Genomic DNA, 27,802 nt, shown 5'->3' on the forward strand with positions numbered 1-27,802 from the left:
CGTGCCATCTAAATTCTTGGGATTTTTATGCCACCATTATTGTTAAGATCATCATCATCAAATTCCTGACATGTACCCTCAAGGGGTGTACAGGATATGATAGTACTACATGAAAAATTTACATCATTACTAACTTCCTATCTACAATTTTCCTCCAAATCAGTCTGTTACTTATTAAGACTCCAACATCATCAGATCATATATTTCTATTGTCTAAGGCACTTTGTACCACATCAATCCACCTATATCTTGGTTTTCCCCTGGGCCGATTTCCTGTCAACCTAGCAGAGAACACTTGTTTTGCTAATCTTTCCTCGCCCATTCTGTTTAAGTGACCATACCACCTGAGATTAGCTCTGCTAACGCATTCCTGGATGCTGACAATGTCAAGTTCTTTCCTAATATCCACGTTTTTAATATGATATTGCCATTGATGCCATCTGTTCACGCCTCTCAGGATTCTCATATCTGAAGTCTCTAGTCTTTGGTCAAGTGTTGTATTTCTGACCCAGCTTACAGATCCATAAGTTAAAACTGGTTTGAACACTGTCTTGTATACAGCTAATTTAGTGTTCCGACTAATTTCTCTCTTATTCCATATGAATTTATTCAATTGACTTCCTACCATACTAGCTTTGTTGACTCTGTTGTCTATTTTCATATTTAATTTACCATCTTCACTAAAAATCGTTTCTAAGTAGCTGAAATGTTTTACTTGTTCCACAGGTTCTCCGTTCACAACGCAGTTGACATTTTCAACGATTCTCCTTTTTTCATTGTCTTTGTCTTTTTATTGCTGACCTTCATACCATATCTATTACAACCGTTATTCAATTTAGTCAGGGAATTTAGCCAGATTTAACATTAAACCATCTTCCTGTACTTCCTTCAATTCTAACTGCTGACTTACAACTCAAATAAAGACTAAGTATTGCTTGATATAATGCTCCATTGACATATATAACTGTAGAGTATTGAACAGCTTCTCTCTTGGTACCTTGTCAAATGCCTTTTCCAGATCGACAAAACTTAAATACAGATCTTTGTTATATTCCCATGCTTTCTCAACTATTTGTCATAAAGTGAAGATCTGATCCTGACAGCCTCTATTTGGCCTGAATCCAATTTGTTTCATCACCAAGTATTTCTTTCACAATTCTTCTCAACTGTTTCTCAAGTATACTTGCATAGATCTTACCAGGAACACTCAGTAGGGAAATACCTCTGTAATTCTCACATTCAGTTTTATTTCCCTTTTTGCATATGGGTACTATTAAAGCTCTATTCCAATCATCAGGAATTCGTCCCTCTGTCCAGGCATTCTGAACTATGCAGTGCAGCCACTGTAAGACATTTATACCACCATACTTCAGCATTTCTGGTCGAATATCATCTACTACTGCTGCCTTTCCACATTTCAAGCCTTTGATGGCTTTTTCTACTTCAAGTATGGATATATATTCCTGACTGTATGCCTGTTGAGTGTTTTTTTTTTTTTTTTTTTTTTTTTTTTTTTTTTTTTTATCACTGCTTGTTTCATTTAGCAGTTTTTCAAAGTAATTACTGTATACTTCAAGGGTATCTTTTTCTCCTATTTTCATGTCACCTTTATCATCTTTAACTCCTTTTACAGCACTCTTTCCTCCATTTCCAAGCTTCTTCAACAACCTCCAGAATATCTTACCACGTTCTTGATATTTATTTTCTATGTTCTTGCCAAAGTCCTCCCATGACTTTTGTTTAGCTAGTTTTACATAGTGTTTAGCTTTCTTACATTTGTCTCTGTATTCTCTAAGAGCACAAGATGACTTATTTGCCAGGAACTTTTGATATGCTTTCTTCTTTTCCTTCATTGGCTCTTTAACTTCCTGTGCCCACCATGGAGAACTCCATGGTGGACACAGGAAGATTTTTTCTGTCCTTACAGACAACTTAGCCACATGCCTCTCTGGCTGAATCAATCAGTTTTCTTCAAGGCTTGCCACTGAATCTCCAAGGTTTGGTTCCTATCCTCAAACTCTTTCGTTTTTTCTTCAATAATCTTTGTGTATTTTACTCTACAGCTCACATCTGAGAGCTGCTAAACTTTTATTCGCTTTAAAACTTTCTTACATGTTATTCTTTTCAATATGAAATTCAATTTCATCCTACTTGAGACTAAATAGTGATCACTTCCAATTTCAAATCCTCTGTACACTCTGGTGTCCTGCACCAGGGAGAAAACATCACCATCAACAATAACATTGTCAATGAGACTTTTCTTATTCCTTGCCTCTTCTCTCCATGTGAATTTGTGCACATTTTTATGTTAGAACATGATGTTAGTAATAACTAGTCCATGTCCTGAGGAGAAATCCAACAGAGCAAAGCTAACAATAATTTGCCATTATTGTTAGCTTTGCTCTTTTTTCCAAATTTTCCCAAAATATTTTTGTATGTCTGACAATCATTTCCTACTCTGCAATTTAAATCCCCAACAAGGACCAACTTTTCCTTTTTCATTGTGCCAGTTGCTTTCTCTAAAGCATCAAAAAATTCCTCCACTTCTACCTTAGTAGAACCTTCTGTGGGACCACAGGCACAAATAAGTCTCACTGTCCAATTCCCCATTCTGATATTTGCCCACATCACTCTACTTGAGACTGCCTGCCATTCAAGAAGATTAGCCTCGTATTCTGTGTTGAATACTATGGCTAATTCTTTTCCTTGATTCTCATTGCCTGAATATAACATTTTGTATTTATTGCTCAGAAAGAGCTCACCAGTTTTGTTTTGTTTTTGTTTCAGTCACCCTTATTATGTCGATCTGGTACTTATGTAATTCCTCAGCCATCTCAATTTCTTAGCCATCCAGGCTTCTTATGTTCATAGTACCGATCTTTAACTCTAGTGATGTTGAGTTGGGGTGTACTTTCACATATTGTTAAGATTAGGGCAGTTAATCAAAATTTCACAAGCTTCTTTAATTATTTGTTCATATCAGGTTTTTGTATGATGTAAAGAACAAGTACTTTTCCAATCAATTTGGTGTAGAGCATGACCTGCTTCACCAAAATTATTAAATTTTGGTGTGTCATTTGTGTTCTATTTTACAGATAGGGATTGTACATCCAGTTTCCCCAATATAAGGTAAGTTACAAGTGCAAGAGATACGATAAACTGCAGGGTGAGCCAATGGGGAAGAGGATCCTTAGATGAGTTGAATATGTTTTTTTAATTTAATAGGTGGTTTAAAAGTGGCATTAAGGTTATAATGATGTAGAAGTATATTAATTTTTTCTGATAACCCTTTAATATATGAGATAGCCTGTTGATGGTATGATGAAAAGTGACCAATACATAAAAATATTAGAGAAAACAGTGGTTCCCACAGAACTAGAAAGACACAACTCATCTTCCAAGAAGATCTCCTATAAAAATTTTAGCCAAGTTTTTGGTTTAGGTTTGATTTTCTCAGTTCACAATAATTTTGGTTTTGGTTTACTATTTTTGGTTTTAGTTCACTATTTTGTTCGAGTGCTGCATGTTGTGCATTTTTAATAATGTAAACAACATTCATAGTGTTCAATTCATTTTGTGTAGCTATAAAATGGATACATCTATAAGAAAGCATTTAAAAATTTGTACTCTTTCTCAGCACATCCATGACTCAAAGACAGATTGCCAATGAGTGTGGTGTTGTTTTGGGTACTGAAATGCGATATTAAAAAGGCTCAGGGAGACAGGTACCTTTTCTGCTGACAGAAAAGGAAAACTACATTTAGTCAAGATTGTTTGCTAGTTAGGAAAAACAAAATGAATCCAAGATTGTCTGCTGTACACATAAATAGAGACTTAGCAGCTAGTGGGATTAATGTTTCTGACAAACAGTCTGTCAGAGATTGTTGGAAGCAGGGAGGACTGCCCACAGACAATAAAATAAACAACTACTGATGAAGGGGCTATGAAGAAAGAAGCTCCAGTGGGCAAAAGTATACAAAGATTGGATTGTTGAGAAGTGGAAGGTCATATTCTCAAAATGAGAGTCATTTCTTTGTCCAAGAAATATGTTTTGATATCTTTGCAAATCAGCAGCTGAGAAGACTCCTGCCAACTTTAAACAAACTCCTAAACACCTCTCTAAAAAAAATGTGCTGGAGTTCTTTTACACACGTTTTACATAAAAATCACAACATCCAATTTCTTCTGTGGCCAGGTAACTCTCTTGACATTAGCCCAATAGAAAATTTGTCGGTCATAGTGAAAAAAGGGATTTGGACAATTAAATTATGATATTCTGTGTTGATAGAGTCCATGCCTAAGCAAATTAATGAACTTATTGGGAACAGAGAAGCAAATATAAATTATTAGGTAAAGTGGATTAATTTTTGTACTTATTTTCTTGCGAAATTAAAATTTTTCTTTAAAATGTAGGTGTTCAGATTAATTTGTTTGTTCGCTACTGTCCACAAACCACTTTGAGTAGCTATATGACTACTTTAAGTTAGTCTAACTGCTTAATTATTCAATAACAACTGGATTGATTCAAGCAGAAGTTCCTTAGAAGATCAAAATGTTAGATTTCGATGCATGCCTAACTTTAATAATAATTAGAGTCTACATCAAATTTAGTCAACCAAAAAGCATTTGGAATACATTTTGAATTTATGCTATTAAATAACTGTTGTTAATGATGTAATGTTAATGATGAGTACAAAAATAGAATCCCTGTATGTTGAGCAGCCCGAATGAAATTATTAATATTGATAAAATTAATATTTCCTAATTCTGAAAGTTATACTGTCTTTGAAAAAAATATTTCCATTTTGATCAGTTTTATCATCTCATAACACTTTACTCAGATAATTAAGAAATTATGTATGTGAAAAACTTACAATTTGGTCTGATGCTGGTCTAAGCATATTAGATATCACACTGACTAAGTCTTGCCGCTTCAAAAATTTTAGTTCTACAAGCATGCCTTCCACACAAACTCGCCCACTACACCATAAAGTATAAACATTTTCGGATTCCTTCTGAAGCCCAGGGTTTTCTATTTCTTTTTTACCATCATCACCTATAGTTAAAAAGTAATATAAATGAAATTTTATATTAAATCACCAAGAAATTTCTGTTTGTTTTAATAATTTATTTTGAATTGTTATAAAATCTTATACACATTAAATAATCCATACTGTACTACAGTTCATACTTCTAACTAAAGATCACACATGAAAACCTTGTTTATACAGTCTTCTTTATTTTTTTACCCCAGACACAATGATATCATATAACAGAATTAGAACTGAGGATAGCCGTAAACAGTGTGAAATGCAGGTACACAGAATAAGAAGATAGAAGTCATTTCATAGTTTCGTCTTATTAAAACAGTGACTCCAGATGTTTAAATAAGAGGTTTCTGTCTGTATTTTAAACAGGCAGCTATTAATTTTATCAATTACCAAAATTCAGAAGTATCAGCTAGTTATTACACATCAGAGCTACAATTCAAATGCTTGCTCTTCTTTTGGTCACATTTACAAGTCACATTTAGGTGCATGTGTGGGAGAGGAGGTGGGAGGAGAGGTAACAATTTAACAGTGTAAAGGCACAAATTATGTCTAAGCATATAGCATTTTTCAAGAAGGCTATGTATTTTCTTACATATTCTGAATGTCTTGGGGCATGGGTCCCATGCTGCCAAGCATATCCCCAGGTTGCAGATAGGGGAATGGCCTCTAGATACAGAGATTAGCTGCATATAAAACAGGGAAACCTGTGAATAAGCAGTCATGGACAATGGGACGGCATCTACCAACAGGAAGTGGCGAGATAGACAGTGGCATGGCTATCTCTATAAAAAGCCACACATTTCCACATGGGGATGCAACATGGCGAGATGTAACCGCCATTCAATAAGTTATAGCCCACTGGAAGTTGGGGAAGCAACAACTTTCATCCTGATCAGCGGAAGATCACCATAAGTGACAATGGTGTAAAGGATACATTGGTAGGCAGGCAATCATGAATGAGAAATGGCTAGCACACTGGGCCTCTTTAGAAGGCTATTGCTGAACAAGGAAGGCAACGGGATAACACCTTGTTCTATTTTTTACTAGTAAGATAGTATGGATCGACACTCTAAGAGTTAGTAAAGCACACAATGGTTCAATACTTGTGTATGGCAGGGGAAGAAGCAAGGCTTCACAGGTTGTAAACCAGCGAAATCCTTGTACACTCATTGGGATGTGGAATGTGATAACCCTCCTACAAATGGGAAAATTTGAAGATAGAAATGGATAGATTAAAAATAGCCATATTGGGAATTAGTGAAATGAGATGGAATGGAACTGGAGACTTTGGAATGGTGATTACAGAATCATTTATTCAGGTGATGAGACGGCAAAAAATGGAGTCGTGGTGGTTCTCAATAAGGAATGGGGAAGAAGAGTAATCAACTCAGTAAAATGTAGTAGCAGATTGATAATGGTAAAACTAGAAGCAAAACCAACAAATATTATAATAATACAAGCTTACATACCTACTAGTGACCACAGTGATGATGAAGTTGAGAGAGTATATGTAGATACTGAGAATCTAATCAAACTCACCAAAAAAAAAGATAATCTTATTGTCATGGTTGATTGGAATGCAATCAATGGTGAAGACAAATATGGTGCAGAGGTGGGAAAGTATGGGCTTGGATAACTGAAAGAGGAGAGAGACTTTTAGAGTTCTGCCACCAATTCAATCTGATCATTACTAATACCTGGTATGAGGTACCAAAAAGAAGCAGGTATACTTGGAAAATGCTAGGGGATATAGGAAGGTACCAAATAGATTATATTATGACAATAGATTTAAAAATCAAGTGAAATCATGCAAAAGTTACCCAGGAGCTGTTGTTGATAGTGATCACAATTTGGTTTTATTGAAATGCAATCTGAAGTTTAAAAAGCTGTCACAACCAAGGAAAAGGCCCAAATGAAACATAAATAACCTGAAAACAGAAGAAAACCATAGAAATTATAAACAGCAAACTGATGAGGCATTAAAACTGGAGAGAGGGGGAAAAAAAAAAAAAGAGGAAAAATGGACTAACTTGAAGGATACAATCATCAAGGCTGCCAATGACGGCATAGGATTAAGGAACAAGCAAATAAAGCTATTAGATCTAGAATGCATGGATCACCCATGCATTCTAGATCTAACAGATGAAAGAAGAAAATACAAAACCTCTCTAAATGAAGAAAGCAAAGACAAATATAAACATATAAAAAATATGATAAATAGAAAGTGTAAAGAAGCAAAAGAACAATTGCATACAGAGAAATGTAAAGAAATAGAAGATCTAACAAAGACAGGGAGAATTGATAAAGATTATAACATTATAAAAGGAAAGAACTGCAATTATCAAAAATAAACAGGGGAACATACTAATAGATAATGAAGAAATTTCAGAAAGATGGAAGGAGTACTTAGAAGATCTATATAGTGGAAAAGATCTAGACATCAAGGCTATGGAAAATGAAACAAGACTTGACGTGGAAGAAGTTGGTCCAACTATATTGAAAGATGAATTTGAATGGGCACTAAATGAATTGTCGGCCAACAAGGCACCAGGCACTGATAACATACCCTCAGAATTAATAAAATATTCAGGAAGCATAACTAAGTCATACCTTTTCAAGATCATAAAGGATATATATGAAATGGGGATCATCCTCAAAGATTTTACACAATACTCTATTATACCCATTCCTAAAGTAAATACAACAATCCCTCAATTAATGTGCCCCCGATTAGTGCGTCATTTTTTTTCGATACCCAAATTCGATTAGTGCGCCTCTAAAATTCGATTAGTGTGCCTATATACATCTTAAAAATAAACATTGCAGATTTTAAAAATTTTTGATCTATACATTTTTTATGGTTAACTATTTTAAAAAATCACTCACCAGGATGAAATAATTTAGTTACTGATTTGAAACATTTTACAGGGTTAATTTTTAATGGCATACTACACTATTTCCATGTACGCTATGTTCCAAATTTACCACAGAAATTTATGTCGTCTGCTTTACACTTTGCATAGCATTTTGCTGATCATATCTCATGCTTTTCCATACTTTTTTATTTTAAATTATTTTCCTAACCTTTAATCATTAGTAAAAGAATTAATGAGCAAAAAACAGAAGTGTGAAAATGATTCAAAAAGTAATCTGATTGGAAGAAAAACTTGAAATAATAAAGAAAAATTAACAAGGCGAGTCCAGAGCAAAGAGAGGACAAGAACACAAAAATGGTGAATCCACTGCTGAATACAAAGAGAAAGGTAAGGCTGCTTGAAGTTCATCATGCATGCACTGAAAATCAAAGTATTATAATGATTGAATTAGATAGACTTCTTTTTACATGGATCGAAGATTGTAACCAAAAACGGATCCTACTATACACTGGCCTAATTAAATCAAAAGCATTGTCGCTTTGTAACTTGGAAAGAAAGGGCATCAATGATGGAAAAGAAGCAGAAGCCCACGTTAGTGCTGGGTGATTTGACCGTTTCAAAAAGAGAAATAGCCTACATAATGTTCTAATCACAGGCGAAGCTGCAAGTGCAGATAAGGAGATATCCAGAGATTTTGAAGAAAATTGAGTAAAGGGACTATTATGATCAACAAATATTTAATGTTGATGAAACAGGCCTTTTTTTTTAGAAACGAATGCCTTCCAAGACTTTTCTAGTCAAATCAGAGAAATCTCAGCCTGGTTATAAAGTCACAAAGTCGAATGAAATTACTGCTAGCAATCTGCGAGCCGTTTGGAAGCACATTCTTCCATATTGTGCAAATGATTTTAGAGGCTTTTCAAATGAATCTAAGTTAATTAAATCTCATTCTGAGAAGTTGAGTGATTCCGACCTGCTAAATTTAGATGCACAGCGGGAAGATCCTGAAAAATATGAAGAAATTTTAATCACTGACAAGCCCAAAGAGGTGTTTGACAGAAACAATTTGAAACTAGTTTTCGTACAATTGAAATTTTTAAGCAGCGATGCTTAAAAATCAGCAATGCTTAGAGACTGACCCTGGTGAAGAGAGAACCAGTAAAATTTACAGAAGAGACAATAGGGCCATACCATCAGTTGTATGAAAAAAAGAAACGGAATAATAAATTTATATTGAATTATTTATTGTCTTTCAGCTTCATGGTTTTCCTTTAACTAGACCTGGGACATACCCTAATTCTTTTATAAAAAAAAATTAAGGGTCAAAAAAGAAATCTGAGGAACGAATTATACATTTTCCCATAGGTTATTATATTTGATTAGTGCGTTTTTGATTAATGCACCTGTTTTAAAGAACACATTAATCGAGGGATTGCTGTAACACAGATGTGAAAATCATCGAACAATAAGCTTAATATCACATGCCTCAAAAATACTACTAAAAATTATACAAAAAAGACTAACAAAGAAGGCGGAGTATATTGGTAATGACCAGTTTGGATTCAGGAAACAGCAGGGGGGGGGGGACAAGAGAAGCAATCCTAGCTCTAAGAACAGTTATTAAAAGAAGATCTGAGGAGAATCAAAATACTCTGATAGTCTTTCTTGACTTGGAGAAAGCCTTCGATAGTATTGACTGGAACCAAATTTTTCACCTCCTAAAAACAATAAAGGTAGATTGAAGAGAGAGAGAGAGAAGGCTCATATTTAATCTTTACTACCAAGAAGCCCTAATAGAAACAGCCAGCAATAAAACAAAAAACACAATAGCAAGAATACGTAGAGGTGTAAGACAAGGGTCTCTCTTTCACCTATACTGTTTAATCTCTACATTGAAGATGCAATAAATAAATTGAAAGAACTAATAGAAACAGGAATTAAGATAAATGGAATGAATATTAACTGGCTGTGGTTTGCAGATGATATAGCAGTTATAGCTGATAACGAAGACAAACTGAAATCCACTCTGTCAAAGATGGAAGAAATTTTCACACAGTACAGCCTAAAAATTAAGTATAAGAAAACAAAACTATTAATTACAAGTAAAGAACAGAAAAATACAATGAAAGCAAACCCCTGAAATAATGAAATAAATAACAACCTAATACAACAGGTATCCTCTTTTAAATATCTTGGAAGTCTTATCACAGAAGATGGAAGAAATCAATCAGATATTAAAGCATGAATAATCTTGACCAAAAAAAGCATTCTACAACAGAAGAAACATTTTTACCGATAAAGGACTTAGCACCCAGCTCAAAAAAAGCTAGTGAAAACATATATATATATATATATATATATATATATATATATGGAGCATTGCATTATATTGTTGTGAGGCCTGGAAGCTAATAAAACAAGACAAGAAAAAGTTGGAGGCATTTGAACTTTGGTGCTGGAGAAAGATGATGAAAATTAGTTGGACAGAAAGAAAAAGTAATAAAGAAGTTCTAAATATAATTCATGAATTTCATGCGGTCACTAATGAACCACATCAATAAGAGAAGAAAAAGTCTAGTTGGACACCATCTGAGACATGGGGGAACTGATTACAGAAATAATGGAGGGACTATAGAAGAAAAGAGGTCAGAAGGCAGACCAAGAATTTCATATATAAATAACATAATGATGCTACCAGACACTAAGAGTTATGAAGAGATAAAACGGAGGTCACAAGACAGGATGTTATGATGTGCTGCTATAATTAACCAATCTTTGGATTGATGCATCAAATAACATCCATCTGATCTGAAACATTCAGAAAAACACAGAACCCTTTTTTTTTTGAAACCTCACCAGTGAAATTATAAATATAAACTTTTAAATTTTATAATGCATTTGGATTAATACAAGAGGTGGCCTAAGAGATACATAATCTAGCAACCCTGTACTAAAAAAAACACATATGAAACTTCTTTCAAGCCACTTGAAAGAAGTTTCATATGTACTTTTTTTTTAGTACAGGGTTGCCAGATTATGTATCTCTTAGGCCACCTCTTGTATTAATTTGTCACCTAAAGACCTTCACAGACATCTATGCCCACAGTGAGATTTGAACCTAAGCCTGTTGACTAGACAGCAGGTATGCTATCCACTCAGACAACTACCTGGCAAAATTAAAAAACTTCTTGATATAAATACATCTAGTTAGTTATTTATTTCATAATTTTAAAATAATAATATGGATATTATTACATCCATATTACTATCACAAACAGAAATAAATTTATCTTGAACCTTCACTCTATCTGGAGGGGAAAAAAAACTTCCTAGATTCTGACTAGTTTTTGTCAGTTAAGAGAACTGCTTTGGGCATAGGTTGGTTAGTTTTGCTAGCCTGTTACTATTTTATAAAACTCATATGATTTTAAAATATGAAGATGGATTAATGTTACATAAAGCAGATTTTACTTTGTTTTTGAGGACTAATCTGCTTATTATAAAAACTTGCTTGCCAAAAACAAAACCAAGAAAGAGAAATAACTATATAAGTCTGAACAAAATATCAGAAAATCAGGTTTGTGAGTATAAAAACACTTCTTCTAATACAAATCTTATATCTTTCAGGTGTCATTAGCATCATTACTTTAATTTTTGTTTGGAATTGGTCAGCTCAACTTGGCCAAAAATTATATGGTTACAGGGATAGAATGTAAGAGGTATTGTATTGTCAGAGAAGATGGAAAGAACAGGACAGGAAGTGGGGTGTTGCTGATGATAACTAAAGAACTTCACCCAACAAAAATAGAAGTTAAGAAGGATTTTAAGATCTGAGGGAGATGGTTCATTTGAAACAACTTTGTCAAGGTCACTGTCATTTCTCTTATACATTCTCCTAGTATATAGGCCAACATGCCATCCTGTTTCAATGCAGTATTTTCATTGATAGGATAAAATATATTGCTGACTGTTGTTATGGAGATATAAGCTGGAAGGAGGAAAGGGTACACTGCAAGAGGGAAATGGAATTTATATAGTTATTAATGGATAATTGCCTGAAACAGCATGAAACGAGAGGGAGGGGTTGAGAGTTGGATCTGGCAGCAGCACATGAAGATCTATCCGTAACTACAGCAGCAACTCTACTTCCAATTAGGAAATGCGACCATGCTGACAACTAGTATACCCTTTTTGCATTTGTTTTGGCCTGTTTAACTAATGACTACAAGAGAAAATTAGCTAAGTAGACCAAAGTAAATCCACGTTTTTATGTAGCAAGTGAGAAACAACGATTATGGTAAGCTTACTTTACTCAGTGCCAATGGTAGGAAAATGACAGAAGCAGAAGAAACAATTGAGCTACTTAGTGATCACCTTGTAATGGTGCATCATTAACTCAAAAGTCTCCACCAGGAGACTTTTGAGTTAATGATGTGACACAGACTGATGTGAGATTAAGGTAGACAAGCTAGACATGCTTAGCATACTGAAAAATACTGGTGGGACAGGATGGCATGTATGCTACGAGAATGTATAAGAGAAATAGCAGTGCCTTTGACAGAGTTGTTTAATCTAAATCTCGCAATGTTCCAAGAGAATGGAAAGAGGGCACAACAGTTCCGTTACATAAAGGTGGCTCCAAAATCAGCCAATTAATATTTCAGGAGTGGTCATTAAAAGTTGATTAAAAGGTAAAGTTTAAAAATTCTACAATGGACAACAAGGCTCTGTAAAAGGTAGGTCCTGCCATAATAATTTATTCATGTTTTATAATAAAGTGACAGAGGAAATGGATAAATGAAATGGTCACACCATGATACTGATGGACTTTGCAAAACCATTTGACAGAATACTGCATAGAAAACTATTACATAAATTGAAGCAATGAGTATCAGGAGGGTTGCTGACAGGCACTAGAGAATAGTATATGGTGAACTGGAATCAAGGAATACAAGGGTGACTAGTAGGGTGCTTCAGGTCTCTGCATTAGGATCATTACTCCTTAAATTGTACATTAATAACATAGGTAATGATTTAAAATGGGGAAAGATATTTAGTTGTTTGCTGATGATGAAAAACTGGGGAGGATAATAGTTGCTAAAGGTTATGTCGTGTTAATATGTTCATGAGGTGACGTGGAAAAAAGGAAAGAAAGAAAGCAGGAAGGATGATTAAAATAGATTGACAGTATGGGGGAAAGTACAACTTGTGTCGATTTAATATTGCAAAATGCAAGGTAATCCACTTCAGGTTAAAAAGATTAGATGTATAATATTGATGCTACTGGATTGAGGGAAACTGATAAGGCTGTGGATTTGGGAATGATGGTGGACAGATTTGAAGTTTAGAGGGCACAAATAGCTAGAAGGATTATTCGGATGTTGAAGAACACATTGACAAGTAAAGATAGGGAGGTTATTGTCTATTTTTATAAGGCTGTGATTTGGCCACATCTTGACTACTATGCACATTTGGTTACCTGGGTTTCTTGGGGATCAGGAGGTGGTATAAAGGATTCAGAGCAGAGAGATCGAGCTGATGACAGGTCTCTGGAATGCTCCTTATGAGGACAGATTGTAGGCAGGTGGGTTGCAGAGTTTAGTTAGCAGGTAGAAGGGAAGGAACACATGATAAAAACTTATAACTAAAGGGATTCATAAGACTGACACAAAATTTTTCAACAGATGATGAGTAGGAAGAGAACAAGGAGTTGCACTGGAAGTTGTGTAAGAGGGTAATTAGTAAGGGCATGTGGACTAGCTTTTTTTTTCTTTAAGAGTGTTGAATGAACAGAATGGATCAAAGCACTCACAACTACATTTTGCCAAATGTAGTTGTGAGCGCTCTGACAGAGCGGCACAATAGGTATTGTGTGAATAAGGATTAGAGTGGGTCTCCTGCAATGAGCCTTTTGACTCCATTGAGAGATCTGTTTAATAATAAATCTGTCCACAACCACACACATGTGCAGATAATGTGAAGGATTATTCTATATAAAATCAAACTTTATTACCTGGAAAGCAGAGATTTTAAAAATGAGACAAAACTCTCAACTTGAATAACCTGTGATGAGCTCATAAACAAAACTTTCATTTTATTCTTAAATTTTCAAGCTGAATTGTCTGCAGTTAAGTTCTCAAATATACAAAGCAGAATGCTGGTATAAGAAGAAACAAACTGCACTCAGAATTCCAGATATTAACTGCCAGTACTGTTGATATAATCAGGAACGAATTGTTCAATTCCAGCTACTGCAAGAGATAACTCTCAAGATTCCCAACTTCCTCAGTAACAACGAGGAATACTTAACTTTTGCTTCTCCACAATGCTTGCAGTATGCTACTGGAAAAAAAAAAAAAAAAAAAAGTTTGGAAACCATTACAACTAAGTGAAATTTATTTTCTTCAACAGATTAAGTAGCTGAAAACTACCTGTTCACGTGAATAGAAGAATCACGAGCCAGCAGTTATTCTGTGAATCAGCTACAGCATTGACAAATTCATCTTATTCTGAATCAGTATAGTGCCAAGATGTCAAAACTCTGGAAAACACTACTACTTCACCCTATTACTACCATGCTGGCTGAAAAACCAAGGCCAATAAGTAGGAATGCTTGTTCAGATGGAGACCATTTGAGAAAATCTGACTGTTTTCTCAGGTTTTTCATAACCTGGGGAAACAGGAGAATTATTCCATAAGATAATGGGTGATATGAGAACAAGAGGTCATCCCTGAAAACAATACTAAGGTCACGATTTGAGTAAGAAGTGAAATGGAATTTTTTTGGGTTTTGTTTTGTTTAGAAAGTGGTGAATGAGTGGAATTCATTGCAAAAGTGGGTGGGTGGGTGGTGAGTGCTCTAACACTGAATGTATTCAAGGTACAGGATAATAGTTATTGTGGTCTGTGAACATTCAATGAGTCTTCAGATTGTTCATTGTTTAGATTATATGAACTGAACACATTGTTTAGATGACATTAAACTGAAACATATATTGATCTTTAATTGACCATGATTTATAAACATCTAATACCAACAAGTTTCGCCAACGGGGCTGTCCGGCTTCTTCAGGGCTTATAACGGTAAGAGAACAAAAAAAAAAACTCAAAGTGGCTAGTACAGAGAAAATGGAGTAACACTATCGTATAAATTAAACATTAAAACAGAACGCGTAACATTACACGCATGGAGTGCGTTGTGTTAGTCACTGTTATGAGAGCATGTTCTGTAGTTTTGAGCAAAATTAAATTCTGGCAGACTGAGTGATCTCATTAAGGTTTTCCATATGTCAGTTATTATCATTCCCTGGTTACTGTTAAGATTTTCTCCAGAACAGAGGACTACAACGGCTTCTTTGAAATTTCTACAATGGAAATCTTCTAGGTAAGGCATGGAGCTGCTATCCCAATCAATGGTATGGTTAGTAATCGCAAAATGATGGGCTAGACCTAAGTTGTCTGTTCTGTTGTTATCAACATCTCCTACTGTTATGAGAGCATGTTCTGTGGTTTTGAGCGAAATTAAATTCTGGCAGACTGAGTGATCTTATTAAGGTTTTCCATATGTCAGCTATTATCATTCCCTGATTTCTGTTAAGATTTTCTCCACAATGGAAATCTTCTTCTAGGTAAGGCATGGAGCTGCTATCCCAATCAATGGTACAGTTAGTAATCGCAAAATGATGGGCAAGACCTGAGTTGTCTGTTCTGTTGTTATCAACATCGCCTATATGTTATTTTTTTCGGATTTCGAGGCTTCTCGATATCTGTCCTATATAGTTTAGACCACAAGCACATGGAATATTGTACACTCGAGCATGTTTGAAAAAAGGATTAATGTCTTTTGGCAATCTTAAAACGTGACGGATAGTCTTGATCGGTTTGAATGCAACTCTGATGTTGAAAGGTTTAAAAAAGTTTTGCGATCTTCTTAGACACTGTATCTGCATAAGGGATAACTATGGATGAACTGCATTGAGTGATGGTAGGTTGTTGTTGTTGGGGGGGGGGGGTTTCTATGAAGAATCTTATTGATTAAATTCTTTGGATAGGCATTTCTTATTAATGTCTCTGATATATGAGTAATTTCATCACAGAGTTCTTTTTCTTCTGAGATGATGTTCGTTTAATGTTCAAAGAGAAGATCATCTTCTCTTTGAACAATTCCAAAGGAAATTGACTATAGCAAAGCATCCGGTATAGCAAAAGAAATTAGCAAATATGGTAGAATAATAAACAAAGAGATGGTGAAGTGACTTGAAGTCACAAAATAGTTTAAGTTAGACAATTATTTTGTAATTCTTTCAGTCAAGTTAGGTTATATAATTATTTTTGATTTACGGGTGAAGCAACTCAAGCTATGAGGCCAGTGTATTATGTCTGTTAATTACATGGTTCTTATGTCTGGTTTGTGGGATGAAAACCCAAGTTTCTAGCAGGAAAATCTTTCAGTCAGTTGAGGATTATGGAAATAGAGGCAGGAAAATTGTAGTTATATGCATACAACTTGAATACCACTCAGGATGCATTTCTGAAAATATCAGTGTGTGTGTGTGTGTGTGTGTGTGTGTGTGTGTGTGTGTGTGTGTGTGTGTGTGTGTGTGTGTGTGTGTGTTTGATATTATTCCAACACACTGTAAGTTCACCATGAGCTCAGGCTATTTTGTTTAGCAAGAAAAATTCTATATAAAAATAGAAGGGACAGCCATGGAGTCTCTGCTTTCTTCCCCCAGCTGACTACTTCGTGGAGACCGTTGAAGAGAAAACTTTAAACTCTGCCCAACATAGATCCACTGTTCGACTACACTTTTTTGACAATGTGTCTTCCATATTGGTCCCATGGCCCAGATGCTCTGAACATTTTTTATAACACATCCAGTTCACCTTAGCAAAGGAAAATAGCAATAGTCTCCCCTTCCCTAGACATTTTAATCACATACCAGCCTAATGGATCCCTGGCATTCTGTTCACAGAAAACTCTCTATCACACACACACACACAGGTAGATACATTCACAAACAGCTAACACACCCTTCCTACCAGTATGAGATTATTAAAATGCTATATAACAGGGTTTTTAATAATCTCAAGGGATAAATTAATTAGTTCTGATAACAGCATCCTCTCCACTGAGCCACATATGCCAAACCTGCTTAGCCAATATTACATTCTCCACCATATCTGAAAAATATTAAAATCCCCAAAACTATGCCCCCTTACTCTCTCTCTCTCTCTCCAGAACAGAGACTACACCAAACTATCACCATTCTGCATATCCATGGCACATCTAAAAATCTAGCTAAAAAAAATCTTAAACCCACTTACAGACCATATAAAATGGCTTCCCTTATTCACCCCGCCAAAGACAGCCACAGTCTCGAGACTGGCCAGGTGTTTACCGGGTCCTTGCAGTTATAAACTAACCTACTATGGCCAAACAGGTAGGATAGCCAACATCAGAATCGCTAAACATAAAGATTATATCTGCTTTCACAATTACAGTAACTCAGGATATGCTGACCATGCTTTGGACAAGATATGCTGGAAGAAGGCTACTCAACTCCACCATGGCAAATATAAATACGAGAGACTATTCTTTGAATCTGTTCTTGTGACTTAAGAAACTACTGAAACCTCAATAAATTTGGTTGAATGAAACTGCTCCAAATTTGAGAAGCTCTCATCCTCTGTACTTTAGCAAAAAAAGCTAAGGATACCCATTTTAGTCCACTAGAGGCACTATTTAGGCTTACTTTTGGTTACCATGCTTTAGACTTATTACTCTGTGTAGTGACTGTATGCACATATCATATTGTAGTGTGTTCCCTGGTTAAGAACAGAATGGATGGCCAGATAAACAAAATGAATGTGTTTCATTAAAAAATGAATAAATCAATGAAATAGTGCTTGTTTTGATTCATCGAAAACTAAATAAGAAATTTAAGATAGAAATACATAAAATATTAACAACAACCTTTAAAAACAATGCAATCTTGCTGCATTTAATATCAGACTAAGAATGATGTGTTTATAAAAATGACAATTAAGAGTCTCCATAACTCAGTTGGTATCGATAGCACCCTTCATCCAGAAACGATTTAAAACTTTCTCAATTGAAGGCAAAGTTGGTCCCCATATGGAGGTGGCAGGGTTTTTTTCTGCCAGAAACTCTGGTTTTTCATCACGCAGAAGAGCACACCCAGTTTACAGTCAAAGTACACCGGCTCATAACTGCTTTGGCTGTAAATCCAAAACAAACAGACAAACTATAGTTAATGAATATGACAAATAATGGCATTTAATACACGAAAATTTCAACAGAAGACAAATAAGTAACTCTTATTAAATGTCCGAATATGGAACATCAACAGCTCACAGTTAACATAACTGCGATCGACATATATCACAAAGAGATGATAATTAGGTTTCCATTAGAACAATTTAAGTCAGATTTACATAACAATAAAAGAAAGTAAACATTGTTGGTACTGAGTCATAGCTACTTACAAAATGAATGTAGAAGAGGAAGCTTTATTTTTTCTTACAGATTGCTATTATCCTTCCTATTTTGTCATTTTGGCTATTGGTGGTTCTCTGGTTCCCAGACTCCTCGATTAACTATGCCATCCCTTCTCCAATCCATATATAACTACTCCAACTCTCTCAAAGTACAATTTGACAACATTGTTCTTGGAGGAAGTATGCAAGATTAATATTAATCCCACACACACAGAAGAGATTATAGAACTTATAATGCGCCATATGAGTAAACTTGACAACAAAGTCAATTATAACAATTTCACAACCAATAATTTCACTGATTGTAAAGTGTTACTCATATTCCATTCAGTTGATTACTCATTTAAATATTGTACTTGAATATGAGTCATTAAGGTATCATCAAGATGCCAGCCATATTGTCAAAAGTTATCACTTATATATGGTAAACAGGAAGAGAAGGGAATGTATGGAAAATAAAACTGGTTACTACTGCTAAAAAAAAGAATTGTATTAACTAGTAATAACTGAAAGAGGTCCCTATAAAACTGCTCAAAGACTACAGCCCATTATTATAAAGCTTTCAAGAAAATACAATAAGTGGGTACAAATTTTGTAACTCATTTATTCTTTCGAAAGTTGAAAAAATTGAAATACAAGTTCATAAAATATGAAGCCATTCTACTTACCAACCAAGGCAAAATTTGTTTCTAAAAGCTGTTTATGAGAATTGAACCAGGCTATTGCTAACTTTTGATTTTTGTTTCGGCCAGCAACAAAATTAATAAAATATACAAGTAATCCTGCAATCATCAAAAACTCCAAATAAAAACTTTCCCAATTTCTTCTTAAATGAAGTGGAACCTAGCAGTACAAATAAAATTGCTATGCTTAGTTTTACTTAAAATTGCATGAATAAATAACAAAAGTAGTTAATTGTATACAATCTGGAAACTGCACAAATAACTAGAAACTACTATTTATTTTTAATTAGTATAATAGCCAACCTTAATGTTGCAATCTCATATTCAAGATGATACACATTTTTGGATTATAACACACATGTAATAAAAATATGAAATACCTCAATTTCACATTATTTCACTAGCTAAACATAAGCAAAAGAACATGCAGTACAAAATTTATGTGTGCGCACAAAATAGGGTGACTCAATATAAATGTTGAAATGGTCAATCAGTAACAGGTCAGTACTTTTTACTTAATAGATAAATAAAAGTAGTAACCAACTTACTATAAAAAATCAAGTGGATATTTGATCCAGCATTATTTCTTATACTATGGCTCTTTATTTTTAATAGTAACCAACTTTTATGGATGCAAATGGAATCTATGCATTTAGATTCAAACACATTTTTATTTTTTTTTCAGCTGTTACAGTCTAAGTATGATACTTTTACGGGCAGAATGATGATATCAGCTGTTACTTCTCTCCCATCACCATTACCATTCTTTTTTATGGAACATCATAAATAGATTTTAAATTAAGGGGGATATTAAATCCCACATTATTTCAAAGCCGAATAAGAAACTCAAAAATCGGAATCAAAGAGTTTCATGCCGAATATAGTAAACTATAAAAATTTCAGCAGATTGTAGCGCAAGCTAAAGCACATAGTTCAACACTAGGGCAACTCTTTGCAAAGGTGGGTAAAGTTCTGATCACTATTCTTAGTATTACCCATAATGTAAAACACATCTCCTAGGAGATGTATGATGTTATACATTATGGTGGAAGGTCATTACCCAGACTGGTTTCGACCTAAGAATAGTGATCAGAACTTTGTCCACCTTTGCAACGAGTTGCCCTAGTGTTGAACTATGTGCTTTAGCTTACGCTACAATCTGCCGAAATTTTTATAGTTTACTATATTTGGCATGAAACTCTTTGATTCCGATCTTTGAGTTTCTTATTTGCTTTGAAATAATGTGGAATTTAATATCCCCTTAATTTAAATAATGTTACATCGCCGAAGTGAAGCCTATTGGCTCTTTTATTTAAGTAATCATAAATAGAGATTCCAAAACTATGCCACTAAAAACATTATTATGGTATAGATATACTGGCAATTTCTTAATCTGGTTCCATGGTTATGATTCTTTACAAGTTTGCATCACCTAAATAATATACATCAATGATTTATTTGAAATTAAGTGTTTATGTTAACAGTGTTTTGTAAGAAACAAAAGCAAAGAAATCGTTTGCAAATTTATCTTTTCATTATCTACAGAACTCATATTAAGACATCTCAATATCTCACCAACATTATACAGAAATCATACTGGTTTTAGCTAACAGAACTGCCTTGATAATCTAGTTTACTGATTTAATGCTGAAGGATGAATAAATTGACTAAATCATTTCATTAATTAAGTTAACAAAGATAATTCATTTTTAAAATAAATAAATAGATATATAAAACAGAGATTTCCAGATAATTGAAGTTGTGATAATAAAAATGGATTTCAAAAGTACAATCAACCATTCCACATTAAATATTACAAAAAAGTGAATTAAAATGTATACTGAATAATTAAACCTTAAGAGTTTTTAAACACCAACAAAAATCTCTCATTCTTGATAAAGAATTTCTGCATGAAAGCTACAATGACCCACCTTTAGTTAAATAACAATGCACAGAAGAAATAATAGGCAATTCTATTACTGTCAATCCTCATAAAGTCAACAACCAATGAAACGATTTGTTAGGGTGGAATAAGAGTATTTGTTAGAAGGAATATTTTAAAATAGAATGGATGCTAAAAAGACTTGAAAGGGAGTTTTTTTTTTTTTTTTTTTTTTTTTTTTAATATATTGAGCAGGTTCAATATAACAGAGTTTGCAATTGTAAGAGATGATATTCCTGTGTGTTTTTCTTAATAATACAATCTTAAATTCACAGGATGTTAATATTACACGATTAACCTACTAACTACATTATTAACCAGGTCTCAGACTGATCCTTGGATACATTTGGATGGACCACGTCACTAACTCTACAGGGCTAAATTTGACTAAACAAGAACCACTTGTCGATATACTCAAAAAATTACAACTCAGACACCCCTCAGGGCTCTCCTTTTTTAGAATTCCTCATCCCGTACAAACCAGAAGATGGCAACTGCCATAGAGGAAGACCATGAAAACAATTTTGGCAATAGATCTGTGAAACTATCAATAGACTGAATTGCAAAACTCCATCTGACATCTACAAGTTAGCTCAAGATAGAGAGATTCGGAAGATCATAATTTGCAATCTTTAATTTTTGATGCAAGTCTCTTTTCCCTTTTCACATTGTTCATACTGTGAATAAACTATGATGATGATGAACCTGGTGTCAAAAATGTTCTATCTTCTAAGGCATGCTAACTTCATCAATCAACTATGGGTCTTTTTCCTACTAGCAGGGTATCAAACACTTCTCCCATTTTTTTAAATGAGATTAGATCTGCTTACACATTCCTAAATGCTAACAATGGCAATTTGTTTCATGATACCTGCATGCATCATATGATTTTGATATGATACGTGCAGTCAATTTGCTTCCTTAATTTTTCTCATTTTTCTCAGAACTTTCAATTAGACTGATAAGTTAACATGTTCATGATGGGCAGGAATAAATCATCTTGGGCTATAGCTGCTCGTAAGTTGGGATACAAGAATTTGTCTCAGGTGTGCATGTGTCATGTCTGACACTGAAACCAAAATTGTACAGATGGGGGGGGGGGGAATCGTTTTTCACGATCTGTTAGAAAACAATTATTAAGGGATATTTTACGTTTTTGGTTCACATATTTAAATTAATAAATTCTATAAGGAATTCTACTATATGAGCTTTTATGAAACTTGAACCAAGTATGAATGATTACACTGGCCAACAAAAAAAAAAATTTTTTTCTGCTGATTATGATCTAACACTTGTTTTTTACTAATTTAGGTGCACTGATTTCAAATATCAAACCCATTTTTCTCTACCACATCAGGTTTTTCCTCTATGGCATTTTCTTTTTGCTAATTTGTAAGTTTTAAGGAGGCAGTACTATTTAGAGGATCAAAAAAATCGATTTTTTAATATTTTCTGAAAGTATGTACTTTTAAAAATCTGTTCCTAACTTTTTATCAAGAAATTCAAAAAATTCCCGAAGATATAGCCTATTATTCAAAGCGGTGCGCAGATCAGAATCTGAGCGCTCACTGCTCTCGCTTATTAGTAAACGAATAAATGCGTAAGAACCTGCAACGGCACGTACTGGCGCTTTGAATGCGAGAGAGGCCGATAACCGACCTAATACATTTAGGTGATGAAAAGTAGGCGATGACAACTGCCTAAAACAAATGAATGCTATATGCGTCATAGCAGGCAAAGAACGATCGAAATCAGTCAATCATTAATGGATCGTGAAAGTATGATGAGCGCTTATAACGTTTCAATAAAGTCTGGTTTTTTTTTTGTCTTGTTAATTGCATGTTAGTCAGCAGTGAAGAAAATACATCATGTCTACTACTCGAAATTGTGTCAATAGTGTAGATTCCTTCTGCTACATTTGTGGCAGCTTTACTGTTCCCAGTCAAAGGACAAATATCACTGATTTCGTTAAGAAAGTGTACTTTGCATACTTTGACGTAAAAATTGTATATGGCTCAATTCCTACTGGCTATTCAGTCCACTTAAAGGAAACATATGAGGACATTAAAAAGGTTCTGAAGTTATTAAAATATACAGACCATAACTGGATCATCTGTGTGGATCTTAAAATGGTGAACTTTTTACTTGGCTTTCAAAGAGGATATACAAAGTTTCCTGTTTTCTATGCTTCTGGGATAGTCGAGCTAGAAACCAACACTGGAGTCAGAAACATTGGCCTCTTAGAATATCCTTAAATGTTGGAGAACAGATTGTTATAAATCAACCTTTAATCGACAGAGAAAAAATCATTTTTCCACTTCTACACATCAAACTAGGTCTTATGAAGCAGTATGTTAAAGCTTTAGATTTACAAGGTGACTGTTTCCAATACATATGTGAAAAATTTCCATGACTTAGTTATGAAAAAATTAAAGCCGGTGTATTTGATGGACTGCAAATTAGAACTTTAATGAGAGACCCAAATTTCATCAACTCTATGAACGAAATTGAGAAAGAGGCCTGGACTTCGTTTACGATGTTTGCGAATAATTTTCTTGGAAACAAAAAAGCATGCAATTACAAAGATCTAGTGGAAACAATGCTTGAAAATTTCCAGCGCCTAGGTTGCAACATGAGCATAAAGCCTCATTTCCTATACAGTCATCTTGATAGAGTTCCCGAGAATTTAGGTGCTGTAAGCAATGAACAAGGCGAAAGATTTCATCAAGACTTAAAAACTATGGAAGATCGGTACCAAGGAAGATGGGATTTTCACATGATGGCCAACTACTGTTGGAGTATTCAAAGGGATTGCCAAAATAGAACAAACAGCAGAAATTGCTACAAACAAAAATTTATTCCCTGAAACTCATGTGTAAGTAAAATTGTTATTTTTTTATAAATATTCTTGTAATTTTTAATGAATATTGTTAAGTAGTTATGTATCTAATTATCAGCCTCTCTCTCGCATTTAAAGCGCCAGTACGTGCCGTTGCAGGGTCTTACGCATTTATTCGTTTACTAACAAGTGAGAGCGGTGAGCGCTCCGATTCTGATCTGCGCACCGCTTTGAATGATAGGCTATATCTTCGGGAATTTTTCGAATTTCTTGTTAAAAAGTTAGGAACAGATTTTTAAAAGTACATACTTTCAGAAAATAATATTAAAAAATCGATTTTTTTTGATCCTCTAAATAGTACTGCCTCCTTAAAACTATCAAAAACTTACAAATTAGCAAAAAAGAAAATGCCATAGAGGAAAAACCTGATGTGATAGAGAAAAATGGGTTTGATATTTGAAATCAGCGCACCCAAATTAGTAAAAAACAAGTCTCATATAAAAGTCAGCAAAAATTGTGTTGGACTGCGTTATTCATACATTTACACACGAAAAATAATTATGAATAGAAACATGTCATCGGAGACAAATGAAATGCTAATAATTTACATTTGCAGCATTATATGTATCCAATAAATTATGCCCATCAATAAATACAAATTTGCTCTAAAGAGAATGTTTAATAATTCAAAAAACTTGAAAAGGTAAGATTTATTGAAAAATATAAACAACCAACTAATAATGCCTGTATTTACTTGTAGCTTAGTAAATGGTTACATATCCACTGAACTATACTAATGTATGATCCAATGATTTCTTTGTGCAGGCATGAATTACATGGTTTGATGACAGAGTGCTCAGCAAGCAATTTGTCTCAGTTTAGCACACAGAATTAGCACAAGGTGATGTAGTTTTTCATAACTAATAAAAAAAAAAAATTTCCAGGTTCTATATTTCATTACAACAAAAAGAACAAAAATAATTAATAAATAAAAGTTATTAATGTTATAAAATTTTATATTTTATATAAAATTGCAAAGTGCACAGCCACTAGGCTAACTGCACGGACTATTAATAATATAATAAACATTCATATCAATTTTATATTAATGTTATAAAAGTTATAAAATGACTAAAACAAAAAGAATAAAAATAATTAATAAAAGTTATTAAATGTTTAAATCCCTTAACTTATGGGCCATCCTGTATTGGAATTCAAGGAAAAGACACTGAAATTTCTATAATTAATAAATTACTAAACACAATCATTCTCAATGTAGACAGTTAATAGGGCACAATATAATGGTATCAACTGCAAGATCTATAACTACTAAAATTCAAGAACGACACTGAAATTAATAACAATTAATTTGTGTTCAGTAATTAATAAATTACTGAACACAATCATGAGTATTGAATAAGATAACTTCCCAAAACTGGAAAAGTTTGTAAGAGTGTCATTTTTGTAAAGTATATGATGATGAATGTGGGCTTCACAGCTTTCTTCACACAATTTTTCTAATAAAAATCGGCTCCTATATAAAAACCATAGCTTTATTCCAGTGAATCGTGTGTCTAGTAAATATATCAAGACCTGATTTATCACAATCACAAAGTTGGGTGTAATCCTGATGTTCTAGATGTATCTGATCAGACTGACCTGTAAGAGAATATTTATCTTTAGGAAAGTGTAAAAATAAATTCAGTTTGTGGATATGACAGAACAGAAAAAGAGTTTGAGGATAATTTGGCAAGCAAGAAGTCTGGCAAGCCTTTCATATAAAGAAATTATATGTAAGAATGGACATTCCTCTGAAAAAGGAATGGAATAACAGCTAAAATTATCAATTACTTTGGTGACAATCAATGACTTTGATAGCTGCTGGAGATGAAAGTGGCTATAATGAAAGATAAGTCTGCTTTCAGAAGAGGGTCAGTGGACCATACAAAGTATGCACAATGCAGTAAGGTTTGATGATGCCCAACTCCTGAGACGGATGATGATAAGAAATAGCATCAATGTATCTATTGCCCTGTACTTGTTTTCTTCCTGTATGCTGAAAATTTAAGACTATCAGTAGGTAGGCTTTGGATGAGCATTCAGAAATGGATGGTGACTGATGTATTCTAATTTAACAGACTGAATTAATTTTCTGAAATAAAATGAACATATATGAAAGGCTTTGTAATGCCATCTACATATCAAAGCATATTGAAAGCTTGGGAGAGAAGGTATTTAAGTATATGCTTTTCTAAATGACCTTAATACTTGGTTGAGGTGGAGAGATAACAGAATCCATTGCAACACCTTACCTTCACTTTGTTTGCAAAATTAATGCAGGATACTTTTCCTACACAAATAATTTTAGTATTTATGTATAGGTGATGTTCAAAATGCTCCAGTTTCAACTCTGATAGCGAACTGGAGCTAATGAAGCATAACATATCTTGCAGATGCATAGACTCGAGACTTATAATCGAGTCTTGATGTGATAAGTGATTGAAATAAGCAAAGCAACAAACATCTGCACCAAAGGAGGTGCAGGCTACGGTGCAAAAGATGTTCATCTTTCTTTGACCATTATCTCACAGCTGACATATATGAGGCAGAAATGTCAGTTTTTTTTTGTTGAACATGAATTCCAAGAAACTTGTATCCATTGCAATTGGGATTATCTTTTGTCCTAGTCTTAGATGTATCAGGATAAAGATCATGTTTGTGACAAAAATGCAAATAAACAGTTTTCCATGGTGAAAAATCTGAACCCATTTGAAAGATGGTTGATTTCTTGCTGCAAGTCTTTCTATTACACTCATATTGCCAAAATGACAAAAAGATAATAGTTTTCCATAGAGAGAGAGAGCATTACTTATAGTTGGACAAAGATGTTTTCTGTTATCAAGTTAATTTTGACAGCAAATAGTGTGACACTAAATACAGAACCATATGGGACCCCCACTTCTTAGAGAAAGGGTCAAGAGGACTGCATCCTAAGAGGATGTCCTCTAAGACCAGTTGTGCAGGACTTTCAAATATGCCAAACTTCCATACTGTAACATATGCTTTTGCCAAGTCAAAGAAAACCAACACAAAGTGCTCATGTTTTAAAAAAGCAACTTTGATGGATGCTACTGGCCAGATTAAAGAATCTAGTGTAGAATGTTTTCAGAAGCAAGAATGTTTGTTGAAAAAAAAAAAAAAATTGTTGCGCTCGAGAAACCAAAAAAGATTAGAGTTAACCATTTTTTTCAAAGATTATGAAGCAAGCAGAACAATTGGATGGCAATTCGTGAATCTTTACCTAGCTTTGCAATGACAATAATAATTGCCATTTGCCAAGATTCCAGAAATTTATGTTGAATAAATAGAACAAATTGAGCCATCTCAAATCTGATCCACAGATTTGAGCCATCTCATAACAGATATCATCTGGCCTTCACTAACAGGTGGTCAGTGAAGCAAAGCAGCTTACAGTTCTTCTTTCATGAACTATAGTCCTCCACAGATTGTTCAAAGTGAACAGAATATTAGATTTTTTGCTTTGCTTTTTACAGCAGAGAATTCTGTGGTGTAAAAGAATATTGCTGAATATTTTGGCAAAACTCTCCCCAAGCATATCTTTTACGTGGTTGAATGAGCAACTGCACATCCATTTTGTTCCAGGATCAAAGATGGGTGAAGGGAATATCTATCTGTTTTCCATATTTTGTTACAGACCTTCTTGTGTTTGTTGATATGGCAGCAAAAGATGTGAATTGGATCAACAAGTCCTTTTGCTCGATGGCAGACATTTGCAATTAAGTATCATGTAATGAAGTATTTGTAGAACATACCTTATGCTTTATTTTGGGCTTTTTTATCTGTTGTACTTCTGAATTTCACCATTGTTTAGA

General features: G+C 34.1%; 1 protein-coding gene across 2 annotated transcripts in view; it reads right to left on the reverse strand.

The window, feature by feature from the left end:
* The window catches only part of LOC150105508 (PAT complex subunit CCDC47), a 300,186-nt gene that overhangs the window by 167,514 nt on the left and 104,870 nt on the right, over window positions 1-27,802 (reverse strand). For both annotated transcript variants that reach the window (XM_090394850.1, XM_090394851.1), the window contains exons 4-5: window positions 19,114-19,288; window positions 4,875-5,056 (exon numbers count right to left, since the gene is read on the reverse strand). In XM_090394850.1, the coding sequence (XP_090250976.1) occupies window positions 4,875-5,056; window positions 19,114-19,288 (357 nt within the window). The remainder of the gene's footprint in view (window positions 1-4,874; window positions 5,057-19,113; window positions 19,289-27,802) is intronic.

The sequence above is a fragment of the Typopeltis vanoorti genome, chromosome 6 (genome assembly GCF_054136105.1).
Source record: "Typopeltis vanoorti isolate ZY-2024b chromosome 6, IOZ_Tvanoo_1.0, whole genome shotgun sequence".
Classification (NCBI taxonomy): Eukaryota; Metazoa; Arthropoda; class Arachnida; order Uropygi; family Thelyphonidae; genus Typopeltis; species Typopeltis vanoorti.